A 23,185-nucleotide genomic window follows, 5' to 3' on the forward strand; every position below is an offset into this window, starting at 1 on the left:
TTGTATCCACATAGATATTCCAGAACATTTAATATTCAATCTGATAAAAAGGAGTTTATCTCCATCCCTACTGGATCCACCGTTCTTTCTCCATCAACTGTATTGCTTTGCACCAGTGGCCCAGAAACTTCAGTCACCCTGTGTCCTTCCTCTTTCTCTTTCCCCTCCATATTCAATCAATCACAAATCACACTTCTCTAGACTTCTATACTTCATATATTCTTTCTCATCCCTGTCGCAGCCATGAATATGCACCTCCCGGATCTCCAACTGTGTAGGAAGTACAGTTGACTGACAATCCTAGTTGCTTCCCTCCTCGATCCACCACTGTATTCGTGCCAAGGCTATGTTTCCTCCTTATGTGCTACTCCCCTCCCCTTTCTTTTTTTGGCATTGTAGAACAGTGGGAAAATAAACGTCTTTTAATTTGTACTCTTTTTTATCAATAAGTTTTTTTTTAATTGAGATATAATTGACATATAACATTAGTTTCAACACAAGGATTCAATATTTGCATACAATGTAAAATGATCGCCATAACATGTCTAGTCATCACCCATCACCACACAGAATTATATATTTTTCTTGTTATAAGAACCGTTAAGGGCGCCTGGGTGGCTCAGTCGTTAAGCATCTGCCTTCGGCTCAGGTCATGATCCCAGGGTCCTGGGATCGAGCCCCACATCGGGCTCCCTGCTCGGCGGGAGGCCTGCTTCCCCCTCTCCCACTCGCACTGCTTGTGTTCCTGCTCTCACTATCTCTGTCTCTGTCAAATAAATAAATAAAATCTTAAAAAAAAAAGAACCGTTAAGATCCATTCTCTTAACTATATCAACTCTAATCACCATGTTGTACATTGTATCCCCAAGATTTATTTATTTTATGACTGGAAGCTTTTATCTTTTGACCACCTTCACTCGTTTTGCCCACCCAACTACCAATCTGTTCTCTGTATCTATGAGTTCTGTTTTGTTTTGTTTTGTTTTTAGAGTCCATATATAAGTGAGATCATAAGGTATTTGTCTTTCTCTGTCTGACTTATTTCACTTAGCATAATGCCCTTGAGGTCCATAGGTCCATCTATGGTCTATGTTGTCACAAATGCAAGACTTCGTTCTTTTTTATGCCTGAATAATATTCTATTTTATTATCTCTTTCTTTATCCGTTCATCCATCTATGAACACCTTGGTTGTCTCTATGTCTTGGTCATTGTAAATAATGTTTCAGTGAACATGGGGGGTACAGATATCTTTTCAAGTTCATGTTTTCAGTTCCTTCAGATAAATACCCAGATGTAGGATTGCTATATTGTATGATAGTTCTATTTTTAAGTTTTTGAGGAAACTCCATACTGTTTCCTGCAGTGGCTGCACCAATTTGCATCCCCACCAACAGTGCACAATGATTCACTTTTCTCCACATCCTCGCCAATGTTTGTTAGTCCTTATCTTTTTGATCATAGCCATTGTAACACCTGTGTGATGAGAGCTCATTGTGGCTTTGATTTGCACTTCCCTGATGACTAGTGATGTTGGGCACCTTTTCACGGACCTGTTGGCCATCTGTGTTTTCTTTGGAAACATACCTATTCGGATCCTCTGCTCATTTTTCAATCAGATTTTTTTCCCATTGATTTGTAGGGGTTCTTTATATTTTTTTGGATATGAATTAACCCTTTATCAGATAGCATCCCAACACTTGAGGACTTCAAGGAGCTGGTGAGGGTAGAAGATGCAAAGTGAAGGAGGAGGAGGAAGAGGTGGGGAAGGAGAAGGTACACCAAGAGGATAAGAGGACCTGAATCAGCTGCCACCCTTCCAGTTCCTGCGGCAGCCCCCACTGGAGGAGGCCCACCACACCCCAGCAGTAGATGGAGAGTTCCTGGAGCCTGAGCCCAAGCCCAGCTTGGCCTGGAGGAATGCCTGGACATGTAAGGGAATCCGCTATTGAGGACGAAGACGTTGGTCCCAGGTCCACCCTGCGGGAGCCGCCCAGCCAAGAGCCTCATCCCTGCAAGGGCAGACCTCACTGGAGAACCACACACAGGTTCAGGAGGAGCCAGAGCCGCTGTTAACCTGGGCTATTATAATGTCATCCAGGCCCTGGACCTCAGTGTTCAAGTCATGGATGTGGGAGAGATGCGCATGGTCACTGCTGACTCCAGGGACAGCCAAGGCCTCAGACACTGCCCTCTACAACCTATCCTGTGCCTAGAGATGACCCTGAGGATTGCATGGTTGGGCCGGACCTGGAGATGCTCACAGGCTGGAGTGTGGGGCACCGGCAAACAAAAACAAAAACAAAAAAAGGAGAGGAGCAACGTCAACCTACAGGCCAACTTGGTGCCGGCAGCCAACTCTTACTACCTCACCTTCATGGCCATCACCTCCAGCGCCAAAGCAGATGTGACATTTGAGGAAGCAGAATAGCTCCTGCAGCTCAGGGTGAAGTGTATGAAGAGCCTGGGGGCTTCGTCGCAGCTGAAGCTGGGCCACTGTTGCACCTCACTGACTTCCTGTAGCCTTGTGCTGGAGCCCCGGCCTGGCAACATCACGGTGCTCTTCCGCAAGGTCAAGGGGCCAGCCGGGCAAGGTGAGTCCAGAGAGACCATCCCCATCCTGAGGGTGGTCTTAAAGATGGAACGTTCCACACACACAGTCCTTTGAGCTGGTGAAGCACCCACAGCCCAGCAGAGCACGGAGACTGCCCTGTACTGGAAAACGCTGCCCCCCTCCCCAGCCCACTGCCCGTCAAATGCCCCGGCAACGGTGTCTGATCCAGCCCACGGAATTGGCCTTGGGGCACTGCAGTCGCCCTGGGAGGTGTGGCTCTCTCCGTGGTCATCGCTTCCAGGAACTAAGTGCCCATGTGGCTGCCGTCTTCTCCACACCTTGGGCCCCACCCTGTGCTCCTTAACTCCCCTAGGCTCCCTGTCCGCTGCCTTCACACGCCTAGCCCTCTCCTCTGCGTCAGGGCAGCAATGTTTGGGGTTCGTGAGGCCCAGGGAGCAGGAGGGGATTGAAGCCCTGTAAGGGAAAAGCGGGGCAGGGCCAGGACCTCTTGTCCAGCCCTGAGACAGGGTGGCCCCTCATTCCTCCAGACCCAATTCCCATCCCCACCTCCCTAGGGTGGACTCAGTCGGGGCTGGTTTCAGTTTCTCCTTCCCAACAGGCCTTGAGGCAGCCCTTCCTCCCTCCGCCCCCGCTCCCCAATCCCGGTCCGAGTGCCAATCCCTCCTGGCCTTCCTGCTACCTCTGACCAGGCTCCCCACCCCAGCCCACCCCCACCAAATAGTAAAATTCAGCCTCTCTCTCCCTCACACCCCCACACGCAAAATGCAGACACAAAATAGCAAAACGTGGGGCTTCTTTAATAGGCCACTTTGGCTTGGAGTCTCCGTTATCCTAGCTGAAACTTGCCTCCAGCTGTGCTGTAGTCTGAAACTCTCCTTACCCTATCGTCCTCCTGGCCCCCTTTCCCTCACCAGGTCAGGTAACAGAACAATCTGCAGGCCCTTCCCACTTTCTCCGGCTTCCTCCCCAGTATGGCCTTTTTTTTTTTTTTTTTTTCCTTTTTGCATGTTTCATCCATCTTGGCGTCTGCTTCCCAGGATGCCCTAACTGCTCGTTATCCTAATTCTGACCATCATGTGTCATCACCAAGAACTGGTTTTCCTCTTTCTAGTTTTGCCTCCACAAATCCTCTGCCAGGGGCAACCAGAATATTCCATCTGTCTACAGATGGCCTCTGAAAGTATAAACTCTTGGCTGAGACCCGTGAGGGCTTTATGATCCCATTCCAGCGAATCCATCTTTCCCAGTTACCCCTCTGTGCCTTGTATTTTAGGTACATTGGTAATGACATGAATGTCCCCTACTCATTTCCTCTGTGCTTTAGCTAAGGTGGCCTCTTCTGCCTGGGATGCCCTTCCCTCCTCTTCGCCTAGATGAGACTGCTCATCTGGTTGGCATCTCTCTGAGAGAGCTTCCTGCATCACCTCAAGCTAGATTTGGTGCCCGGACCCCGCCAATCACCCTGTTCCCTACGTGCTTCTAGGTCCTATAGGGTATGGCTTTGTACCTTTTTTCCCACCTGAACTATGATCTCCATCGGGGCAGGAGCGGTGCCTTGTTGCAATTCCATAAGCACACGCTTAGCCCAGAGCAGTCATTCAATAAATATTTATTTTTCAGTTGAAAGTGTTAGACTCTAGTAATTCGTTAATTTACTATCTTTAATAGCTCTCAGAAGACAAAATAATTGATTAGTTTGTTCAAGGGTTTTGCAATAATGAGAGGACAAGTTGTTTGTACTTTGGAAGTTAACAGGATAGAGCAATGACTGCCCAGGGTTTTCTTCCTTTCAGGATTATGGGAACCTCCACCCACAAGGTCAGCAAAAGAAGAAAAATAATAACAAATGAGGAGCAATCCATTTTCCTTTGATAACAACGCTGGGGGAAAATTAAAATGTTAGTACTAATGATAAAATGGAGGTTGAAATTTTGTGGTGATCTAGTTTACTCATTGAACCCTAAATATTCGTATTTGAAGTAAGACTAGTAAATAAATCCGGTCTTTGGAGTTTTTTTTTTTTTAATGCAATAAGGTAAGCATTTTAATACTTTCTTTTAAGTCTATTTCAAAATATTGTAACCATTTACCCAAGTACGTGGTGGGGATGCACTTGATATTGGCAAATCAGATAATTTAAAAAGATACGCACATTCTGCCAATGCATCAATCAATTCAGGTTAAAGACCCAGTATTATCAGATTTTGTGGGTCCAAAACGCAGGTGATCATTACATCGTTGACTTAACAAACTTAAGGTTTGGATATTGTGCAACTACGGAAGGCAAATAGTGTTTTCTTTATCATATGAGCATGATAAAGCTTTTAGAAAGTTGCATGACATGGGAAAGCTGTAAAGTTGGGAAAGTTTGTGTTCCATAGACTCATCATCTTCTGACTCTTTCTTCTCCATTGCTCCTTAGGAATCAGGGATCTTTCTTTCTCTTTTCCATAGCAGTTTGCATAGTCTTCTAGGATTTAAGTTATCAGTTTGAATTGTGACTATTTGTTGACATCTATCTTTCCAACTCTTCTTTGTGTTCTTTGAGCATGAAAACTGATTCAGATTAAATGTATTGTTGTCAATGTCTACCACAGTGCATGGCACAGATTAGCATTCTCTAAATTCTTACAGAAGAGAGAATGGGGGAAAAAAGGTGAAGACAGGGTGGGAGAGAGAGATGGAGAGAGAGAGGAAAGAAAGAAATGAATCTAAGTGATTTTCCCATGAAGTCTCCTAAAGCATTTAAATCTCATTAACTATAAAATGGAAAATTTCATCTCTTATTCAGGGGTTGTTAGTTAGCACTGAACGGGTGGGAAAATTGTCTGTAGGGGAATGGAGGGGCTTCCCAGACCCTTTCAAGTCACATCAGATGAAATAATAGTTCAATACACTTTTTCATAGGAGGGTTCTGCTGGGAGCCAAGGAGCCGAAAATAATGATCAAGCTCTGAGCCTTGTGAAATAATATAAAGGGGACAGGAAGGAAGGAAAAGAAACCAACTAATTAGAACAAGGTAAATATATTAAAAAGCATTCAGACTGTAGGTGTATATTCTGTACAAATCAATTTCTGCTGCAATTCTTATAATTTGTTCACAGATAAGTGGCTTATGTTCCTCCTATGCTCCGCTGTTGATGCTAATTAACACAGGCTTGAGGTGCCTGGGAAAAGGAATATATAAATAAAAACAGTTCAGCAGATGATAGGGAAAGACATTTGCATGCAAGGCAACAGACTTTCACTCTCAGACTTAGAAATCTTTTAAAGGATGCAAAAATACTGTAAAGGTTTGTTCTCTCACCACAGACTCCTTATAAGAATATGTTCATAAGGTATATCACACATACCAGAATATCCTTTCCTACATTCTCCTCTCCATAGATAATGAGTTTGGTAATCACAGTTTTTATTCAAGAAGGGAGGGAAGTTTAATTAAACACATTCTAAATTACTCTATTTAGTGGTACGGTGAAGGAGGTTCAGAGTAGGTTGTGGGATTGGAAACACCAGTCCTTTTCTCCAGACTATTTTTCAAAAAACGGAAGACCTTGAGATTCCATCAATGTTTCTGGATTCTCAGTGGTTGCATTGTTTTTGTGGCCTGAAAAGCAGAGTTCAAGAGAATGCTCCTGATCTGCATTTTCAACTGAAGCTAGGAGATAGATTTAATTAAGATTCAAGTAAACAAACATTCAGCCAGGGCCTACTAAATACAAAACTTGGTGCTAAGCACTGAGTGCCCTTCAGAGATGAGTAACACTGGTTCCTCCCTCCTAGGAAGAGAGGAGGAGAAGATTTGTAAATCTTCCTTGGGGAGATTCAGATTCGTAAATAATAAACCTGCAATATCAGGAAGAATAAAAGAAGTACGAAAACAGAGCTAAGCGCAATAAGCCCTGAGAAAATAGAACGAGAAATAATGAATGCCCCCTTCGGGGTGTCAGGAGGGAAGAAGAGAATGCTTCTGGATGCAGTGGCATTTCATGTAGCAGAAAGGAAATGAGTCAGCATTCAGCAGGAGATATGTCCGGAAAGGTTCGCCACCAAGGTCATGTTACGCCTCCTTTGCTTCATTCAGGTCTGCTCAGATGCCCCCTCCTTGGAGAGCAGCACCGTGGCCTCCTCTCCCTGGTGAATGTAGTTACCCTGCTGGCAGATTTTCCTGGAAGTTCCTGTCTTTGAACTTTCCAAAGACAGCTGTCTTTTTCAATAAAATTGTAATTCATATTAACCAATTTTGATCAATTGGAGTATCTTTTGAAGGGCAGGAGGGCGAGGAGAGAACTACCTAAATAAATTAATTGATTGATTTAAAACAGAAAATTGTGCTGTAAATAAAATGTAAATCGGGAATGATATAATCACAGAAACCAGTTACAGTTTTAGAGAATTGTGACCAAAGGTTATACTAAGAGGGGTTTTATTAATACCCTTTTACCATTCTTCCCTAAAACAACATACATATTTTACTGAGTTGGCAAGATATTTTACATAATTTTCAATTAACAGTGGTAGGTGAAGTGCATGCTTTCTAAGACGTTAATATTCTGGATTTGGCAAACTGAGTCACTTAAATGGGTGGATGGTCTAAGAAACAAGGTAAATGATTCAAAGTAAAAAATAAAGGAAAAATATCAGAAGTGATTTAAATAAAAAGCAACACACTTACTAAAACAATTAGAAATTCTAAAACCCAGAAAATTTAAAAAGGCTCCTATAATCCTACCGCTAAAATTACTTTTTAATTACATTTAATTACTAATATGTAATTAAATCATTTTTTAAAAATGCTTTTTAAATACATAACACTCTATAATATTTTACTTAGTCATTTTCTAACTACTGAAACCAAGACTGTTCTTGGGTTTTGCCATTATAAAAACTGCTACAATTAACACGCTTAATCATACATAGTTTTCAATATTCAGATTACTTCTTAAGGATAAAATGAGTTGGGTAATGAGTCGGGTAGTCAGATTATTACACTCAAAAAGAGAGTAATTTTCATTTAATGTTATTTTAAATTACTTTGTGAAACAGTTAGAGGGCTTGAGACAGTTGTGGGAGGTAGAAAGTAATAGATCAGTGTGTATTCAGTATTCTATACATCTTATTTTAGTCTTTGCACGGAGAGCTTGTTGCCATTCAATCTTGTATCTCAGAGCCTAGCACAGTGCCTGGCACATAGTTAGATTCTAACTACAGTGTGTGTTTATAGAGCTTGAGTGCTAATTTAAGCATCTAAAATAAACCTATGATAAAATATGATGTGGAAAGATTATTTTGGTAAATATAATAAATATTTTAAATATTTAAGGCACATGTTTATGATGATTAATGCATCCATTCTGTTACTGGCTCTTAAGCACAATTTAAATACAGGAAAATTCAAATAATTAAGCTTACATATGTCTAAACTATCACTTTCAAACTGACATGGTTTAGGTATGATCCATGGTCACATCGTGCTGGAAAATGAAGTACAAATTTTTAGAATGAGTCAAAAAGTCCTTGATTCTATTTTTGAAATGTTCACTACATGTGCAGCAATGAGCAGGAGCTGTGGTAAATTGGAAGATAAAGTTTCACTATTTAATAGGAAAGTTAGAACTATGGATAACACAAATAGTTACAGTGTATGGCCCCAGGCTCCTTGCAAAGGGAAGTGTAACCTAAGAACTAGGACCGAAAGGTAAAGATCATGTAAAATAATCTACAAAATGGCTAATAATAAAATAGCAATCATAGGTAACATGTATCAAGTGCTTGCTATATGTCAGGCACTGTTCTAAGCTCTCTATGTGTATTAACTCAGGAGTTGCCTCCATAGCAATTAAATCAGGGGTTTAGGGGTATGGACCCAGCATCAATACTTTTTAAAGATCTGCCAGATAATTCCAAACTGTAGCAGAGTCTGGGAACCACTCAATGATCCCACAAGGTAAATATTCTTGTTACGATTCCTTACTAAGGTGGAAACTGAGTCACAGGGAGGTAAAGGGAACGCAAAGGGTTGAAAAGTTGAGATGAATCCAGGTGGTCTGGTTCCAGAGCCCTTCATCTTGACCACTGCAGAGGCTCCCAAGTGCTTTACTGCCATTTCTAATGCATAACTTTGATTTTTATGAATTTAAGGAAATTTTCAACACACACCTTAAAAATAATCATTTTAGGGGGTTATGATCTATTCATACGCAGTTTGTTTACTACCAGCATGTGTGATACGGTCTCCCTGGGTACTACCTATCTTTACCTTGAAAAAGGTTGTGCCCCAATTCCTTAACCTCCTCCCACCCCCAGATGTTTTTGCTACTTATATTTATCTTTAGAGTCCACCAAAGTCCACATCTGGGAATTGGTTGCACTTGTGAAAAAAAGGGGCCCAGGGGTCAAGCAAAGTAGAGCATACACTGAGGTTCTTTCTGTTCCTGAGACCCCATTCAGGTCCCAGGTTTTGACTGTTAGACGCCAACTACTATGGCTTCTTTTGTTCAGCCTCTGCTGCAGGCTTAAAGTTCCTCTTTCATCCTCAATCTAAAGTCATGTTACATTATGGGACTTCGGCGGGGGGGGAGGGGGTCCTAGGTTTTCTGCTTAGCTTTGCTACTCTCACTCTATGACTTCAGGCAAGAGGCATATAATTTCTTCCAGACTAGCGTAATGTGTGCCATTCTAAGTGGACTCTGGAGATCTGCTTGGTTAAGTTTTTGGTTCTCTGGCACTTCATTGCTCTAACTTTAAGTTCAAGTATGTACTCCTACAGAACGCTCACTTATTTCCAGACCTTCAGAGTCACCATGACTGCTGATTTCTAAGTCCACTGTGAACTTGGGCGTTCTTCTGTGAACATCTCCTGTCTGCAGGGGCAAGTGTGGTCATAGCTATCCTTGTCCAAGCAACTGCCTTTCAGTTATAACTTGGGGGGTACGACTCAGTACTTAATCCCCCCAGAGCTGTGTATGTAAGACCAGATCAGCTTTAATAAACTAGGCACTTGGGCCTGAGGAATCGCACAGATGTGGGACCCTCCTATGGAGAACAAGTTTTCTTCCATGGCTCTTTTTTTATGTCCTAGGAGATGTATTCATGGCCATGGCCCCATGGTTGCATTAGCTAAAATTTCCCTCTAGCGAAACCGCACATTTTACAGTGGAATCACGCAAGCCCACCGAAAGCTGGAGTATAAGCCCCGCCACTGAGCTCTAAGTTCCAAGGTCAAGGATTCCACATTCCAGGCTCTGCCAAGAGGCAAATGGGACTGAGAGTGGCAGTTAGAATTTACATAAGAACCTGAAGGCTTCCAGCCACCATTTATAAACCTCATGGTTTGTTATCTGTTGAAAAAGAAATCTCACCCTTTGTCATTATGAAACCCAAATACGGAGAAAGAAACTGATCACTCCTGCTTCAGTAAATCGTTTCTGAAAGACCTTATCAGGCCACTAATAGTAACATTTTTTCTGCATTCTAACCTGCCCCTGCTGTTTTTTCCTAAAATGGTAAATTCAGGGGGCAGGCTGTATTTTGTTCTATTTCCCAACCTTTAATTAGCAAAAGAAAAAAAATACATGAACAAAGGAAAAGCTCATGCAACAAAAAGGGAGAGAGACTGGGGGTCAGATTCCTCAGATTCCTCTGACAAAGGGGTCAGCCCTGCGTTTGGTTGCCTGGAACCCTTGGCAGGGGCGGGGGTTAGACAGGGCAGCTGAGGATGACAAGTGTCCAGGGCAAGTACTGACGACTTTGAGGAAGCTTGACAGTAGGGCTTGGGACAAGGAGAGTTCCTGAGCCCCAGGCCCAGTTCAGGCCTGGCACACATCTGGATTCTGTTCCGGGGATTCAGAGCACACACAGCCCTGGGAGAAACCTACAGTCCAACCCCCAAAAAATTTGGAGGGGAAGCTGTGGCCCAGTGTGGCCTCACACAGCCACACTCTGAAGGAAGCTGCAGATTTACCACCCACCCCAAGTGCTGCTGGGGCCAAGGCCCCTTCTAGAGATGGCTGGGACCAACCATGGCAAGAATGATGAGCTGGAGGCTGGGCCAATGCCAGCAAATGGCATAGCGCCACTTTAAAGCCATTTCAGTGAGACCAAATGTTGTTCTGACAGATCAAGAGAACCTAAAACAAATCGCTCGACATTTAATCAGTTTCACATTTTTGGACCTCTCCATGATGTTAATACAGTAGACTTGAAACATTTAAAGCAGATACCTCCTAGGCTTTCAACACACTATTTTCTCCAAAACATGAGTACCTCAAGTCTTAAAGTGACTGCCTCAGACTCATTAGAGAATGGAGTAAAAACAAGTAGAAAAATCACAAAATCTTGTTGCTGTGTCCCACAGTTTTGTTGACTTGTTAAGTGACTATTTCCTGTGTGAAGGAAGCTACTGTTCAAAGTGTGCCTCAGTGACATTATACATTGCTACGTTTCACTGACCTCCAGGGTAATTCCAAAGTGTAAACTTTGTGAGTGTCAAGGGTCTGTAATGAAAGAATAGCTCTAGCAAATGATTTTGCTCCCCAGGTAAGAAACCAAGGACTTCTAAGACAGGGTCCCATCCTGTGAGCTGAGGACCCCTAGTGGTCGCCATAGTAATAGCTCCTTCTGAAGAGTAAGCGTTGCCTGGAAAATGAGTTAAGTATCTGAAACACCATTTTTCTGTTGTGATTAATATAATACAGCATCATTTAAAGTACTGAAAATGTTACAACGGCTGTTCATTACTGTCATTCTTTTTCAATTAAAAGATACCCAAAATACTATGACTAACTGGAGAGAGTCGGATGTTTTGATGTTATTCAAGATCACAAACGCCTGCTTTGGATACTCATCTCCAGGACAGTTACTCAGTTTTTGGTAAGTGGCATCTCAGATAGTTGGGTCCACTGAGAATAACAGAAATGTGCTATAGAACTCAAACAGTAACAGAATTGTATTAATTATAAATAATACACTTACTTTCATTGCAGTAAGTTTCAGAAAAAAAAGCACTGATCTACAAAGGAGAATTTGCAGCCTTTGGCCAAATACGAAGTGGAAATCACATAAAACAGCACTAAAGAAACAAATGAGCAAATTTCTTCACATGGGAACTTTGGCTTTCACTGGCTATTAGTGGAAATTGCAAAATGCAAAGCTCTATGGGATACTAGACCCTCACTTCAAATTTTTAATTCATTGTTTAAAAACTTCACACACACACACACACACACACACACACACACACACACACACACACACACAGTTACGGCATGGCCTTGCTCAGCTGTATATGTGTAACCCCCTTTATCCCTCTGAATCAATCATTATTTCATTATTGAAGTATTCTCGTAGATTGCCTGATTTTCCAGGGTTAGTCTCTTGGGGAAATCAAAAAAAAAAAAAAAAAAAAAAAAAAGAATTCTTTAATAGAAAAACAGTGCTCTGGAATTGATGAGAGAATTTTTTCCACTTACAGTTTCCCTCCCCTATACTCAAAATAATATCAGACAGTACTTAAGGTATCAGGGGAGGGGAGGGCAAGAGTTTTCAGAAAATACTGGGCAATACATTGCGATTCAGATTCTCACTCCTGGTACCAAAGGATAGTTAGTGAAAAAATAGCGAACGCCTTCCTCACGATTGGTTAAAACCAGATGATGAATTTTCATATCAATATGTTTCTAAAGACAGGCATGAATGCTTGAAACGCGCAAAAATAATTTACTCTTCAGTCTCAGATACACAAATATACTTAAGAAAGAGAAGTTTTATTAGGGCAATTTCACTTTATTTTTCCATACAGCAAAGTCAACTACTGCAGTAATAATAAAATAAGCATAAAACAAATTGCAGCCCAAGACAAAATACATAATTTTAAGCAACTACAAGCAGAAAGTAAGTTGTGATTACATAATAGTAAAACCAAGCACATCTGTCCTTTCAGCAGATGAAAGCGGGAGGGTTGCTGATAAGTGCAACATGATAACCAGCTGGAGTGAAGGCTGGATACACAAATTCATTAAACAAGTGCCCATTATCACATTTGCTTTTTTGAGTGCTTCTGAGTTGAAAATTAAAACCGTGAAATTTGAACTGTGTTTTACTTTTCACCTGCTGAAAGAACAGGATCCTACGGCAATTAAGAAACAATCACATAACCATGGCTACGGTGTATTGTTTGGTTTGCCTGCTTATGGTTTAAATTTTGTGAAAGTCAATACTTGTTTTGAAGATTTCTTTTTTGTGTGTGTGTGAACAATAAACCACTGAAATTGGCAGAAACTGATTTGTATAATATATGTCCTTAGTATAGTTCTTTCTCTCTTGTTGTTGTTTTTTTTCGTTGAAGTTTTAAACATGCAGTAGTTTTGAAAAATGTACGGAATATCTGATCCATGATTTCACCTTAATGGTTGAAGTACCTGCTATTTTTGGTAATGATCTTCAGGCAGATTTGGCCCAATGGAGTTTTTGTCAGTCATGAGATCTCGGAAGGATGGCATATCTTTCCAGCTGAAAAAATCCTGGCAAACTACAAGCTGTCCACAATAAAGCAAAGCAACATGTTTGAAGGGATATGGAGTGCTAACTCTGTGCCACTTTTGCAAGCAATTTTGCTCAGTCTGTCATTTTATTAGCCTTAACAAAACTCCTTGTAATTATAGACGTTTTTATTCAAAATAAGATCTTACTATTATACAGGTTTCTCTCTTTTGACTATATACAGAAGTGCAAAAAGTCAACCTTCTCTCTAGACGTTCCAACATGCTAAATTGCAGCATAATCAACCCTCAAGAGTTTGCACACACGCTATAATTCTCATTACGTAAACTTTGAGTATTTGGATTATCAACAAAAAGTCCCTTGTTCTATTTATTGATTATGCAGCTTATTTATAACAAGGCCTGATATTCAGGGATTTCAAAAATATTAAACAATACTTTAACATTTGAAATGGATACAGTAGAAAATAAATTTTATTCTAATATCTAGGATCTAGATCTTCTTATAATAACTAATTACAAACAAAATAAATCATCAAAATATTACTCAATTGTCTGCCAGGATTGTTGCAATAGCAACAACTTAACTTCTTACTTAGCAATGATTATATATTTATAAGATATCCATATAAAAGATCTTTGTTCTTTTAATGAAAACTAGACAAGAACTAACAATGACTGACATTCTTACACTTTAATATTAAATCAGTAAAATATAAATCATTTAGTTAACAATAATACGAATATTCGTATGACACTACATGTAATTCAAAACTGAGTATGTTATGAAGGAAAAACTACTTTAATTTTTTTGTATTTTGAAAAATTCATCGGTAAAATCTAATAAAACAATAGTCTATAAACTGAAATGGTATTCCATTGTTAATAGAAAATGAAATCTAATAAATGTAGGAAATGAAAAACTACATTTTAACAAGAAAAATAAGTAATATTCTATAATGTAACTAACTACAATAACATGTGAAGTCACCATTACTCTCTTAACATGATTGAAATTACATTGGTATGGGTTCCAACCCGTAATGTAATAATCTAAGGCTTTAATAGATGTACAGTACAATCAGTAAAATCAACACATCAGTCTTATATTAGAAAGCATCTCTCTCAAGCATAAAAACTTGCAGTAAACTTGGAAGTATGGAAAGTTCTATAACCGAACTTTCACTTCTCCCATTCCATACTATAACTACCAGTGACCTAGCCCCTACTTCAGCAATTTTTAGAACTGCTGAACAGAGCAAAAATATCCTTTACTAGCTGCAACATCCAAACCACAAAAAAAAGGAATTCCTTTGGATGAATCCATTCTTAAAAACTGAATGCACATCTATTTTTTTTTTAATTTTGTAAAAGGCTTTCTAAGGCTATAAGCAGTTAATCAGAACAAAACAAAACAAAACAAATCACATATAAAATTCACCCATGTACTTAACCCACCCAATTACTAGGTTAATTAAACATTTCCCATTTTCATATTTTGGTTTATCATGCATCTGATGACAGTGCTGCTTTCCTCTTTGTTTAGAGTCACTATTTTAAATGTGACTGTGATGAAGCGTTTAAGCAAATGTGAAACCATTTTTGCAAAGCATTTATAGTCTTTTGACTTTTGACAGAGCTATAAATAGAAGCAAAATAATTTCCTCAAACGTTTTTTTTCGTTATCGTGTCTCAGAAATGGCATATCCCTTTTGAATAACATGTTATACAGTATAGTATGCAGAAATATTACACTACAATGCATTAAAATAATTTTATATATATATCTATTATATATATCTCCAGTATGTGTGAGTTTATCTGTATTGAGAGAGTTTGTGTTGTGCTGTCTATTGTTACTGCAGAGTTAAATTGGCCATTTCTGAGACAGCTTTGGTTTCAAAAAAAAAGAAAAGAAAAAAAAAAAAGAATGGTGCCCTTTGACTGATTAGTACTAGCAGATAAGCAACAAAATGTGGCTCTGAAAACAATAACACTGAAGAAATAATACTCTAATTTGATATACAGTCTATGGCACTTCATGAGAATCCTTAACAACATGGTACTTAAAGCCATGATGTGCTTTAAAAGATACACAGTTGTGGTTTTGCTTGGCACATTCATCTCTGTCAGATCCCTCCCTCACCGCATCTTAAAATCTATTACATTAAAAATATTACTCTCAAACAAAAATGACTGTGCATGCACGCTCTCATCTATAATGGCAATTTTAAATACAAGGTGCACCTTTGTTATTTGTAAACCTTGAAAGAAATAAACTTATTTTTAAAAAATTATATCTTGGTCTACAGACGTACCAATACATAATAGAATCATGGTTACACCACAGTCTGTCTTTTCAAGATGGCATGAATATATAGGAAACTAATTAGGTATGCATATTTTAATGCATAACTGTGCTAGAAAAGAAAGATGATGTTGTTCTTTTAGACAGGAATATCACCTCAGCACAAATATCAATTAAATGTACAAAGTGTATAGGCAACAGTGTGCAGTGGATTTCCATGGTGTCTCTTCTTCTGGTTAACATGCAATATGTGGATGTCTTGTGGCTGAGGGGTTTTTGTGTGTGTTGCTTGACGGTATATACAATATGGCTAATGACCTCGTCCTTTACTCTAACCAAGCACACTGTCCTTTCCTCTTTAGTATGATCTACAAGGGAAGAAGAGATAAGCTTTGTTAAAATAGACAATAAAGCAGTTTCCAATATATACTGAATATGAAAATTGTATTTCTTGATTTCAAGTGTAAATACACGTATGTCGTTCTGGCTTCATATAAAAACAAAAAACACTTCACAAGTACAAGTGGACCTAAATTTACATGTCTAAGAGAATAACAGGACATGTACAACTTAATAAAATTGTGGGCTTTGCTCAAATATTACCCAATACTAAGTTAAAAGTATAAAATATACTTGCAGAATCAAGGGGCAGAATGTAGTAGAGCTCTTTTTGAGTGCCGTCATTGGGGGGCAGAATTTAAGCTCACTTTAATTCGTCTCTTTTATGGTTTAATAGGTTTCAAGAGTAATCATCTGGTCCTACAAAATTAAAATCCATGCAACAATAAGTCCTATTAAACATGACTCATCATATTTAGGTGCTTCACTAGCACAGTACATGTTTGGGGGAAAAATTATACTTTTAAGTAACTGTTTTGGATAAAGTTTGGGATTTTTTTCCCCCCAAAGCCAGGAAAAATAAAAATCTCTTACGCTCCTGACAAATTAAGGTGGAAGAGATATTAGAGTGTACTTGTGAATGAACAGTTCCAGTTTTTACATGAACTTTGTTCTCATCAGAGGATCTTTAAATATTAAAAGTATGCTTTAGAATACAATCTTGCAAATGAAAGAAGTCACCATTTTGCTACACTCAATAACCAGTTTAATTATTGCAACTACTCATGAAAATGAGCAATCATTTGATAAATAAACAGAACATTAAGACTCTAAGCTTCAAAACAGACAAATCCACTGGTTTGCTAATTGATGAACTTATGGCCACTTGGTATCATTTTTTTTCAACCTGGATTATGGCTCAGAACTAAACATAGTTACATATATACATTCCAAACATACCCAGTTGACTACGAAAGCTTAAAGTCGATCTTTTTTAAAACATGTCAAAAGGAGAACTTTTCTTCCAAACCTACGTACTACAAATAATGTGCTTATTCAAAAATGTGGCTCTTGTTCAGGATAATTTATTATCAGATTATTGAGAAAGCTTTTGAAGTAGACAAAAATCATGTTTAATAATTTAATTCATGATTGCAGCATGTCTTTGGTGGTACTTCTTGGACTGCTCTCAAATTGTGTCTATCTTCTTCTCCTGCATGGGCTCAACCTTTGTCCAGTTATTGCTGTGGATTATGATCACAAGGGCCTCAGAACTGGTTCTCCGCCACCATCTCCTCACTCACACACACCGTCCCTTCTTTGGAAAGGCCCTCACTCCTCCCTTCCCTCTATAGCAACTGCCATTGCCCCAATTCACTTATTTGCTGACTCTGCTGGAAAAAGTTGCTCCTTCATCTTTGCTCCAAGAGAAATTTGTTCAAAGCTCTCGTATTTTAAAGATTTATTTATTTATTTATTTGACAGAGAGAGACACAGCGAGAGAGGGAACACAACAAGCAGGGGGAGTGGGAGAGGGAGAAGCAGGCCTCCCGCCGAGCAGGGAGCCTGATGAGAGGCTCCATCCCAGGACCCTGGGATCATGACCTGAGCCGAAGGCAGATGCTTAATGACTGAGCCACCCAGGCGCCCCAAAGCTCTCGTATTTTAACATAGTGTGCTGAAATTTCCATCTTTATCTCATTGTCTATTCACTTTATCTCACTGACATGGTAGCACATAGCAATACATAGCAGCACGAGAAAATCATGTCTAAGTGTGTTCATGAACAGATACATGGAGGGAAGCAACAAAGAAGGATCACCCAACTTATTACCAGATTCAGTTTTAAACACGGTGGCTCTTTTTAAGTATAAAGAATATTCTGAGCAGATATGATAGATTGAATGCATGTATTCTGAATAAAGCAGATCCTCTAAGGATGAAAAATGGCCACCTTTCACAAGTATCTAAGTCAATGTGTCTGAAGGAAAATCACAAGACTTTCAAATTATTTTTTGAGCAATGGCAACATCTTCAGAATCATGCAATCCTCTAAGGTGACTATTTTGAAGTACCTAAAATTCATTCGGATACGTAGATGTATGTGTATGCACAGATGTGAGTGTGTGTATACATCTAATTAAAGTCCAACTCATGGGCGCCTGGGTGGCTCAGTCGGTTAAGCATCTGCTTTCAGCTCAGGGCATGGTCCCAGGGTCCTGGGATTGAGCCCTGCATTGGGCTCCCTGCTCAGTGGGGAGCCTGCTTCACCCTCTCCCTCTCCCTGATGGTACAATATCTCCCTCCCTCCCTCCTCCCCCTACCTGTGCTCTCTCTCTCTCCCCCTCAAATAAATAAATAAAATCTTAAAAAAAAAAAAAAAAGTCCGACCTCTTTACACTCAAATAACCCCGTGTGCGTGTGTGTGTGTGGTAAAGCATGGGGCAGGGGGAGTGGGTACATGTTCTCCTTTAGGATTTAGCAAAAAATTAAAAAAATATTTAAAAAGATGACCTACACCAGGGTTCAGCAAACTACTACCTGTGGGCCAAACTGGGCCTGCTGCTTAGCTTTGTAAATAAAGTTTTATTGGGACAGAGCCACACGCTTTCATTTTCCTATCATCTCTGGCTGCTCTCATGCTACAGGGGCAGAGCTGAAGAGCTCCAACAGAAAAGAATGGCAACAGAAGCCATGTAGCCCACACAACCACAAATACTTACTACCTGGGCTTTTCAGATCGATACCATCTATTTAGTTTTAAGTCATTTTTTCTTCATGCTTGTGTTTATTTCTAATAAAAATAACAATCTAATCAACAAAATTTATTTTCCCTAAGTATTACGTATATTTAAGTGATATTAACGTATGTATTATAAATGTGTATAATAAAATTCCTCATAACCCATTTAAGATAAAAATAAAAGATATAATAAAGATAAAAATAAAGATAAGGATAAATAAAAAATAAAGATAACCCATTTAAGATAAAAATTCCTTATTGCACGCAAAACCTTCAGTACTGAAACAGATGCTGATTTCTAAGTACATTCATTCATCTAAGCTTTGTTTAATTTGTCTGTACCTTCTACGTATAGAACTGTGCCAGTCACTAGGCAGGTGTTCAGTAAGTATCTGATGATACTGAATTTAAAAAATAATTAAAATAAAACATATAAATATTTTCTCATAAAAATTTCACAAAATTTTCTGCAGTGCATCATACCAAAGTTATCTTAAAAAACCACTACGAATAAATACACACTATATATGACATAAGGAACTTACTGTTTAGTGATGAAAATTCTACATCTGGGTTACATACTTGTGGCTAGTCAGATGTTCGGCAGATATTATGGGTATCTAGCAAATAAAAAATTATCTGATGAATGATCCATGCAAGCAAGCCAACAACCAAGAGATGAAAACATTTTAATATTAAATTTATTTAAAAAAGTGAAATTCAGCTGTGAGGTGACAGTCCTTATCTGGCCAACATAACAGTAAGTTAATGTAAACTTAATATCAAGGTAGCAACTCATTGTTTAAAATCTTTGTGTTAAATACTATTCTATAAATGTTATCAGTTTTTAGGAAGTAAGAGAAGTAAAACTATTAAAAATTCATGCACAGCAGTAATTGAAAGAAGCCCTTTTTGTTGGCCTACACACACACACCTGTGGTTTCACTTATGCAGTCATCCAGAAATCAAAGTAGGAAATGCCTTGCCTACTTTTGTGCAACCAATTTCTAACATTTTTGTTCAACTTATGGTTTCTAGTTTTTTTTTTTTTAAATTAAAAATACGAGGTAAGAATTTTAAAGGAGTACTTCAAAGGAACCCGATAGGAGCCTAGGTTCATTTCGGAATCCATTTCTGAATCCTGATGGCACAATTTATTGTATTATAAATGGGCACAAGAATTTAAAAAACTTGAGAGAAAATATAGTAGGAAATCAATATAGAGGTGCCTCATCGCAATGGTCCCCAAAGCAATGACCTTCCAGTTTGTAGCCTGATTCTCCTCCAATCCAGCACTGTGGCCGCTAACCTGGGAGCAGGCAGCACAGTAGCGTGAGGCAGTCAGAGGACTGAAAGCACGGGTTCTAACCCTAGTGGATCCATTTCTTGGCTGTGTAACCTTGAGCCAAGCACTTAATTACTCGATGTTTAAAAGCTTCTTCGTCTGTAAAATGGCGCCCATCCCATCTCGGCAAGGGTGATGGGAGAAGAGCAAAATCACGTCCATGAAGGCATTTCGTTGTTGTTGTTTCAATTTAGATGTCCTAGACTAATGCAACATATTACAATCCACAGTCTGGAGTATAAATTAATATGCTTCTATTTTATTTCCATTTCTCAGCTGACATCTTTACACAATTTTACAGCATTGGCAAATGGCACGAAAATGTGCTCCAAGCATAATGAAGCTTCTCATACCATTTTTCCTGCTGCTGCAGGACAGGATGTTGCACCCAACAGTGTAGAAGCATCAAGGATGGGGCTGTCGAAACATACCAAGGACCTTCAACACCAATTGATGCAGATGAAGGGCCAGCTATAAACTTCTGCATGCATGCAGGCTGCATTTTGTGGCATCAGCTATTTCCAGCATTGCTAATATACTGTAGGCATATACATATGTATGTATATGTAGATATAATATATGTGTCTATATATATATCCATTTCCCTTTTCTTTCTTTTGGTTGTAAAACAGTACAAAGATCCAAGATTATGCATGAAATGGTCACAGCACAATGCAAAAAGTAAAGTGTCCCCTACAACCCAGGTGGCCCAGGGCATCTTGGAATTTGCTTTGCTATATAGTTCGGCTTACACCAGCAATTCTGTCGTCATATGTGGTAAACGCACAGAGCTCAGCATCATCAATTTGCACCATAAATGGATCGCGTTGAATCCATTAAGAAATTTCTGCCATAGATTACTTACTAACATGCCACATATGCACAATCTAGAATTCTTGTAAATGAGTCTGATGTGTTAGCATAAATCCAGGGCTATTTTGACAAGCTTCGGAAAAACTAATGGTTTTTTGCCAAGAAATGTTTAAAGCTTGCCTGAAACTTTAAAATACATCCATTTTGGCAGGCTGCTTTTGAAAGTTTTTAATGGCTATGCTAATAGCTTATGGTTCTTCAGCAAGACGTGGTGTCCGGTGGAGAGCGGGGGTACCTGCTTCTCACAGCAATAAATACCAATTCAGATGGCACTTAATTGGCCTTCTCTGCCCAAGGGGCCACATGCTGACTCCTTTGCTACATTTACCTGTAGTCTGTGGGTTATGTGAAACTTGATTTGGCTCTAGATTTTTTCACATGCTATTAACCATACTGAACTTTGCTTTTGTAACAAACACACCTATATGTTAAAGCCAAAACCTCCTTCACCTAAGTTTGATTTTGATTCAACTGTTACTTTCTAGGGCACAATTTAAAATAGGATCAGAGAATGCTGGCTGAACCAAGGTCAATTTTTAAACTTTAATTATTTTAATAATCATTTTCTTTTAAATAGTTATTCTTATATGTCACAAAATTCAATTTTCTGAAACAGATCCCACTTACTTACGAGTAAACTGTGAAACCGTTACTCCACAAACATGGATGGAACACAGAATGACTCAATTTACCATCTTTGATGTCTTTTTTTCCTTCATAACTCTCCAAAATCTATGCTGGTTAATTACAGAAATAAGAGCGCGTGGGTTTTTTTTTGTTTGTTTTTGTGTTTGTTTTTCCTTGAAAGCACTGAGAATCAAAACCTGGACGCCAATTTAAATTATTTTGAACATACAGTCTGCTTATCAAACAAAACCGTCATGAATTTGTAAACAAACTCTATTTACAAGACTGGTCATTTGTGGCATATATAACGTATTTTTAAACATTTTGCCTTTTATTAAGAATTTAGGCAAGAACTAAGAGACGGTATATACCAAATGTTTATAATGAACACCTAAAATTAGCTGCATTTTTGACCGGTCAAAACCCCTGCACGATGGAGACCCAGTGAGAATTGCTTGTGTAAATATCATTTTAGTAGCTTTAGAAACGGAGCCGCGACAACTCTGGAGCACTTATAAATGGCATCGAAGCATTCTGCTGCTCATCATAGAGAGAATGTGTAGGCCAACAAGAGGTATCTTTGAAACCCCATGCTATTAAAGCACCCACCACAGCCCTCACGTACACACGATTCCCACTGACCTCAATGGGAAAGCCACGTGCGTAAGGGCTGTTGGACCGAGCCCTATTAGAGTTGGTTTTTAAGAAACAAAGCTGTAAATTAGCAAACCTGGTTGGCTGTGGCTGTTGCAGCGAAGGGAACACTTGTGGCAGATGTTGTTGCTGCGGACACAGTGGCTGGCGTAGCACCGTGCACCATGGGAACTTTCGGAGGGAAAATCAGATAAGCAAACATACAGAAGAGTGTAGCAATATGGAAACCATGGCAACATGGAGGCGATAATTGGGCATGGTATTTATCACAGCAATAAGCCATGTGACGGGACATCATCACCAGCGAGTGACATGCAATCACAGCGCAAAGCAGGACAACATTCCAAGGAGAGAAGGGGAAGGGGGATGAAAGAGAAAAAAAAGGGGAAAAAAAGCTTGTTACCATCAAATCAAGAAAATTGACACAACAGGCTTAATTTGCTACGTCAAAAACTAGAATTTTATATAGTGTTCACAGTCAGACATTCAAAATCTACATCAAAATACAGGTCTTTACTTCATTTATACAGTTATCTGTTTGAATGAATGTATTTTTTATTTATTATTATAAAAATACACAATATATTACTTTTACGATACAGATTTTTTTTTTTTTACACACCAGAACTCATAGTCCAATCAAAATCCACCAAAGGTGACTAAAGGAAACTTGTGTGTAAAGAAAACATTTATGTGAGTCCATGTCAATTAAATAGAAAATGGCATTTAATTGACAGGTGTTAGTAAAAGGGAAATGGACTTGCCCAATAGATATAAGTTAAAACTTAGCAGTGGATTTTGAGGGGCTGTGAGGTGCACCATAGGTTTAAGATAATCAAGAAACAAAGCTGGGACCTACCAACACTTGTAGCGGGTGTCATGCACAATATTGAGCCTGCCCATCATGCATTGCAACAGGAAGGTGGATTTGAAAAGGGAAAAGAATTAAAACATCCCATCACACGTGTCATTAGGAAATTCATTTGAACAAAGAAGAAAAATTGTTATTATGGGAACAGTGGCATGTAACTGTCAGCACAATCAAATCATACAATAGCACAGTGATCAATTAGAACTAGTCTCAAGTGAAGAATAAAAGCCAGTTTAACTGTGTGCTGGTACACTTTGTTTCTCTTAATCGCTGCCTAAAAATAAAGGTATTTTGGGAAAAGTTCGGACTTGCTTCATTCTTTTAAAAATCATATTGTAATTTGTTTTGTTTT

General features: G+C 39.1%; 1 protein-coding gene and 1 pseudogene across 21 annotated transcripts in view; one reads left to right on the plus strand and one right to left on the minus strand.

Moving 5' to 3' along the window:
* Positions 1 to 243: 243 nt before the first annotated feature.
* Positions 244 to 2,861, plus strand: LOC112820006 (peptidyl-prolyl cis-trans isomerase FKBP8 pseudogene; annotated as a pseudogene).
* A 9,458-nt stretch (positions 2,862 to 12,319) lies between these two features.
* The window catches only part of MBNL1 (muscleblind like splicing regulator 1), a 205,738-nt gene continuing 194,872 nt past the window's right edge, over positions 12,320 to 23,185 (minus strand). For 17 of the 21 annotated variants that reach the window (XM_025880314.2, XM_025880186.2, XM_025880291.2 and 14 more), the window contains 4 exons: positions 22,822 to 22,857; positions 22,039 to 22,133; positions 19,009 to 19,083; positions 12,320 to 15,749 (listed from right to left, as the gene is read on the minus strand). In XM_025880314.2, the coding sequence (XP_025736099.1) occupies positions 19,027 to 19,083; positions 22,039 to 22,133; positions 22,822 to 22,857 (188 nt within the window). In that variant the 3' untranslated portion in view covers positions 12,320 to 15,749; positions 19,009 to 19,026. The remainder of the gene's footprint in view (positions 15,750 to 19,008; positions 19,084 to 22,038; positions 22,134 to 22,821; positions 22,858 to 23,185) is intronic. The other 4 variants (XM_073898443.1, XM_073898449.1, XM_073898460.1 and 1 more) reach the window with 1 other exon arrangement.

The sequence above is a fragment of the Callorhinus ursinus genome, unplaced genomic scaffold (assembly GCF_003265705.2).
Source record: "Callorhinus ursinus isolate GAN/ISIS: 27379988/994484 unplaced genomic scaffold, GSC_fseal_2.0 scaffold1, whole genome shotgun sequence".
NCBI lineage: Eukaryota > Metazoa > Chordata > Mammalia > Carnivora > Otariidae > Callorhinus > Callorhinus ursinus.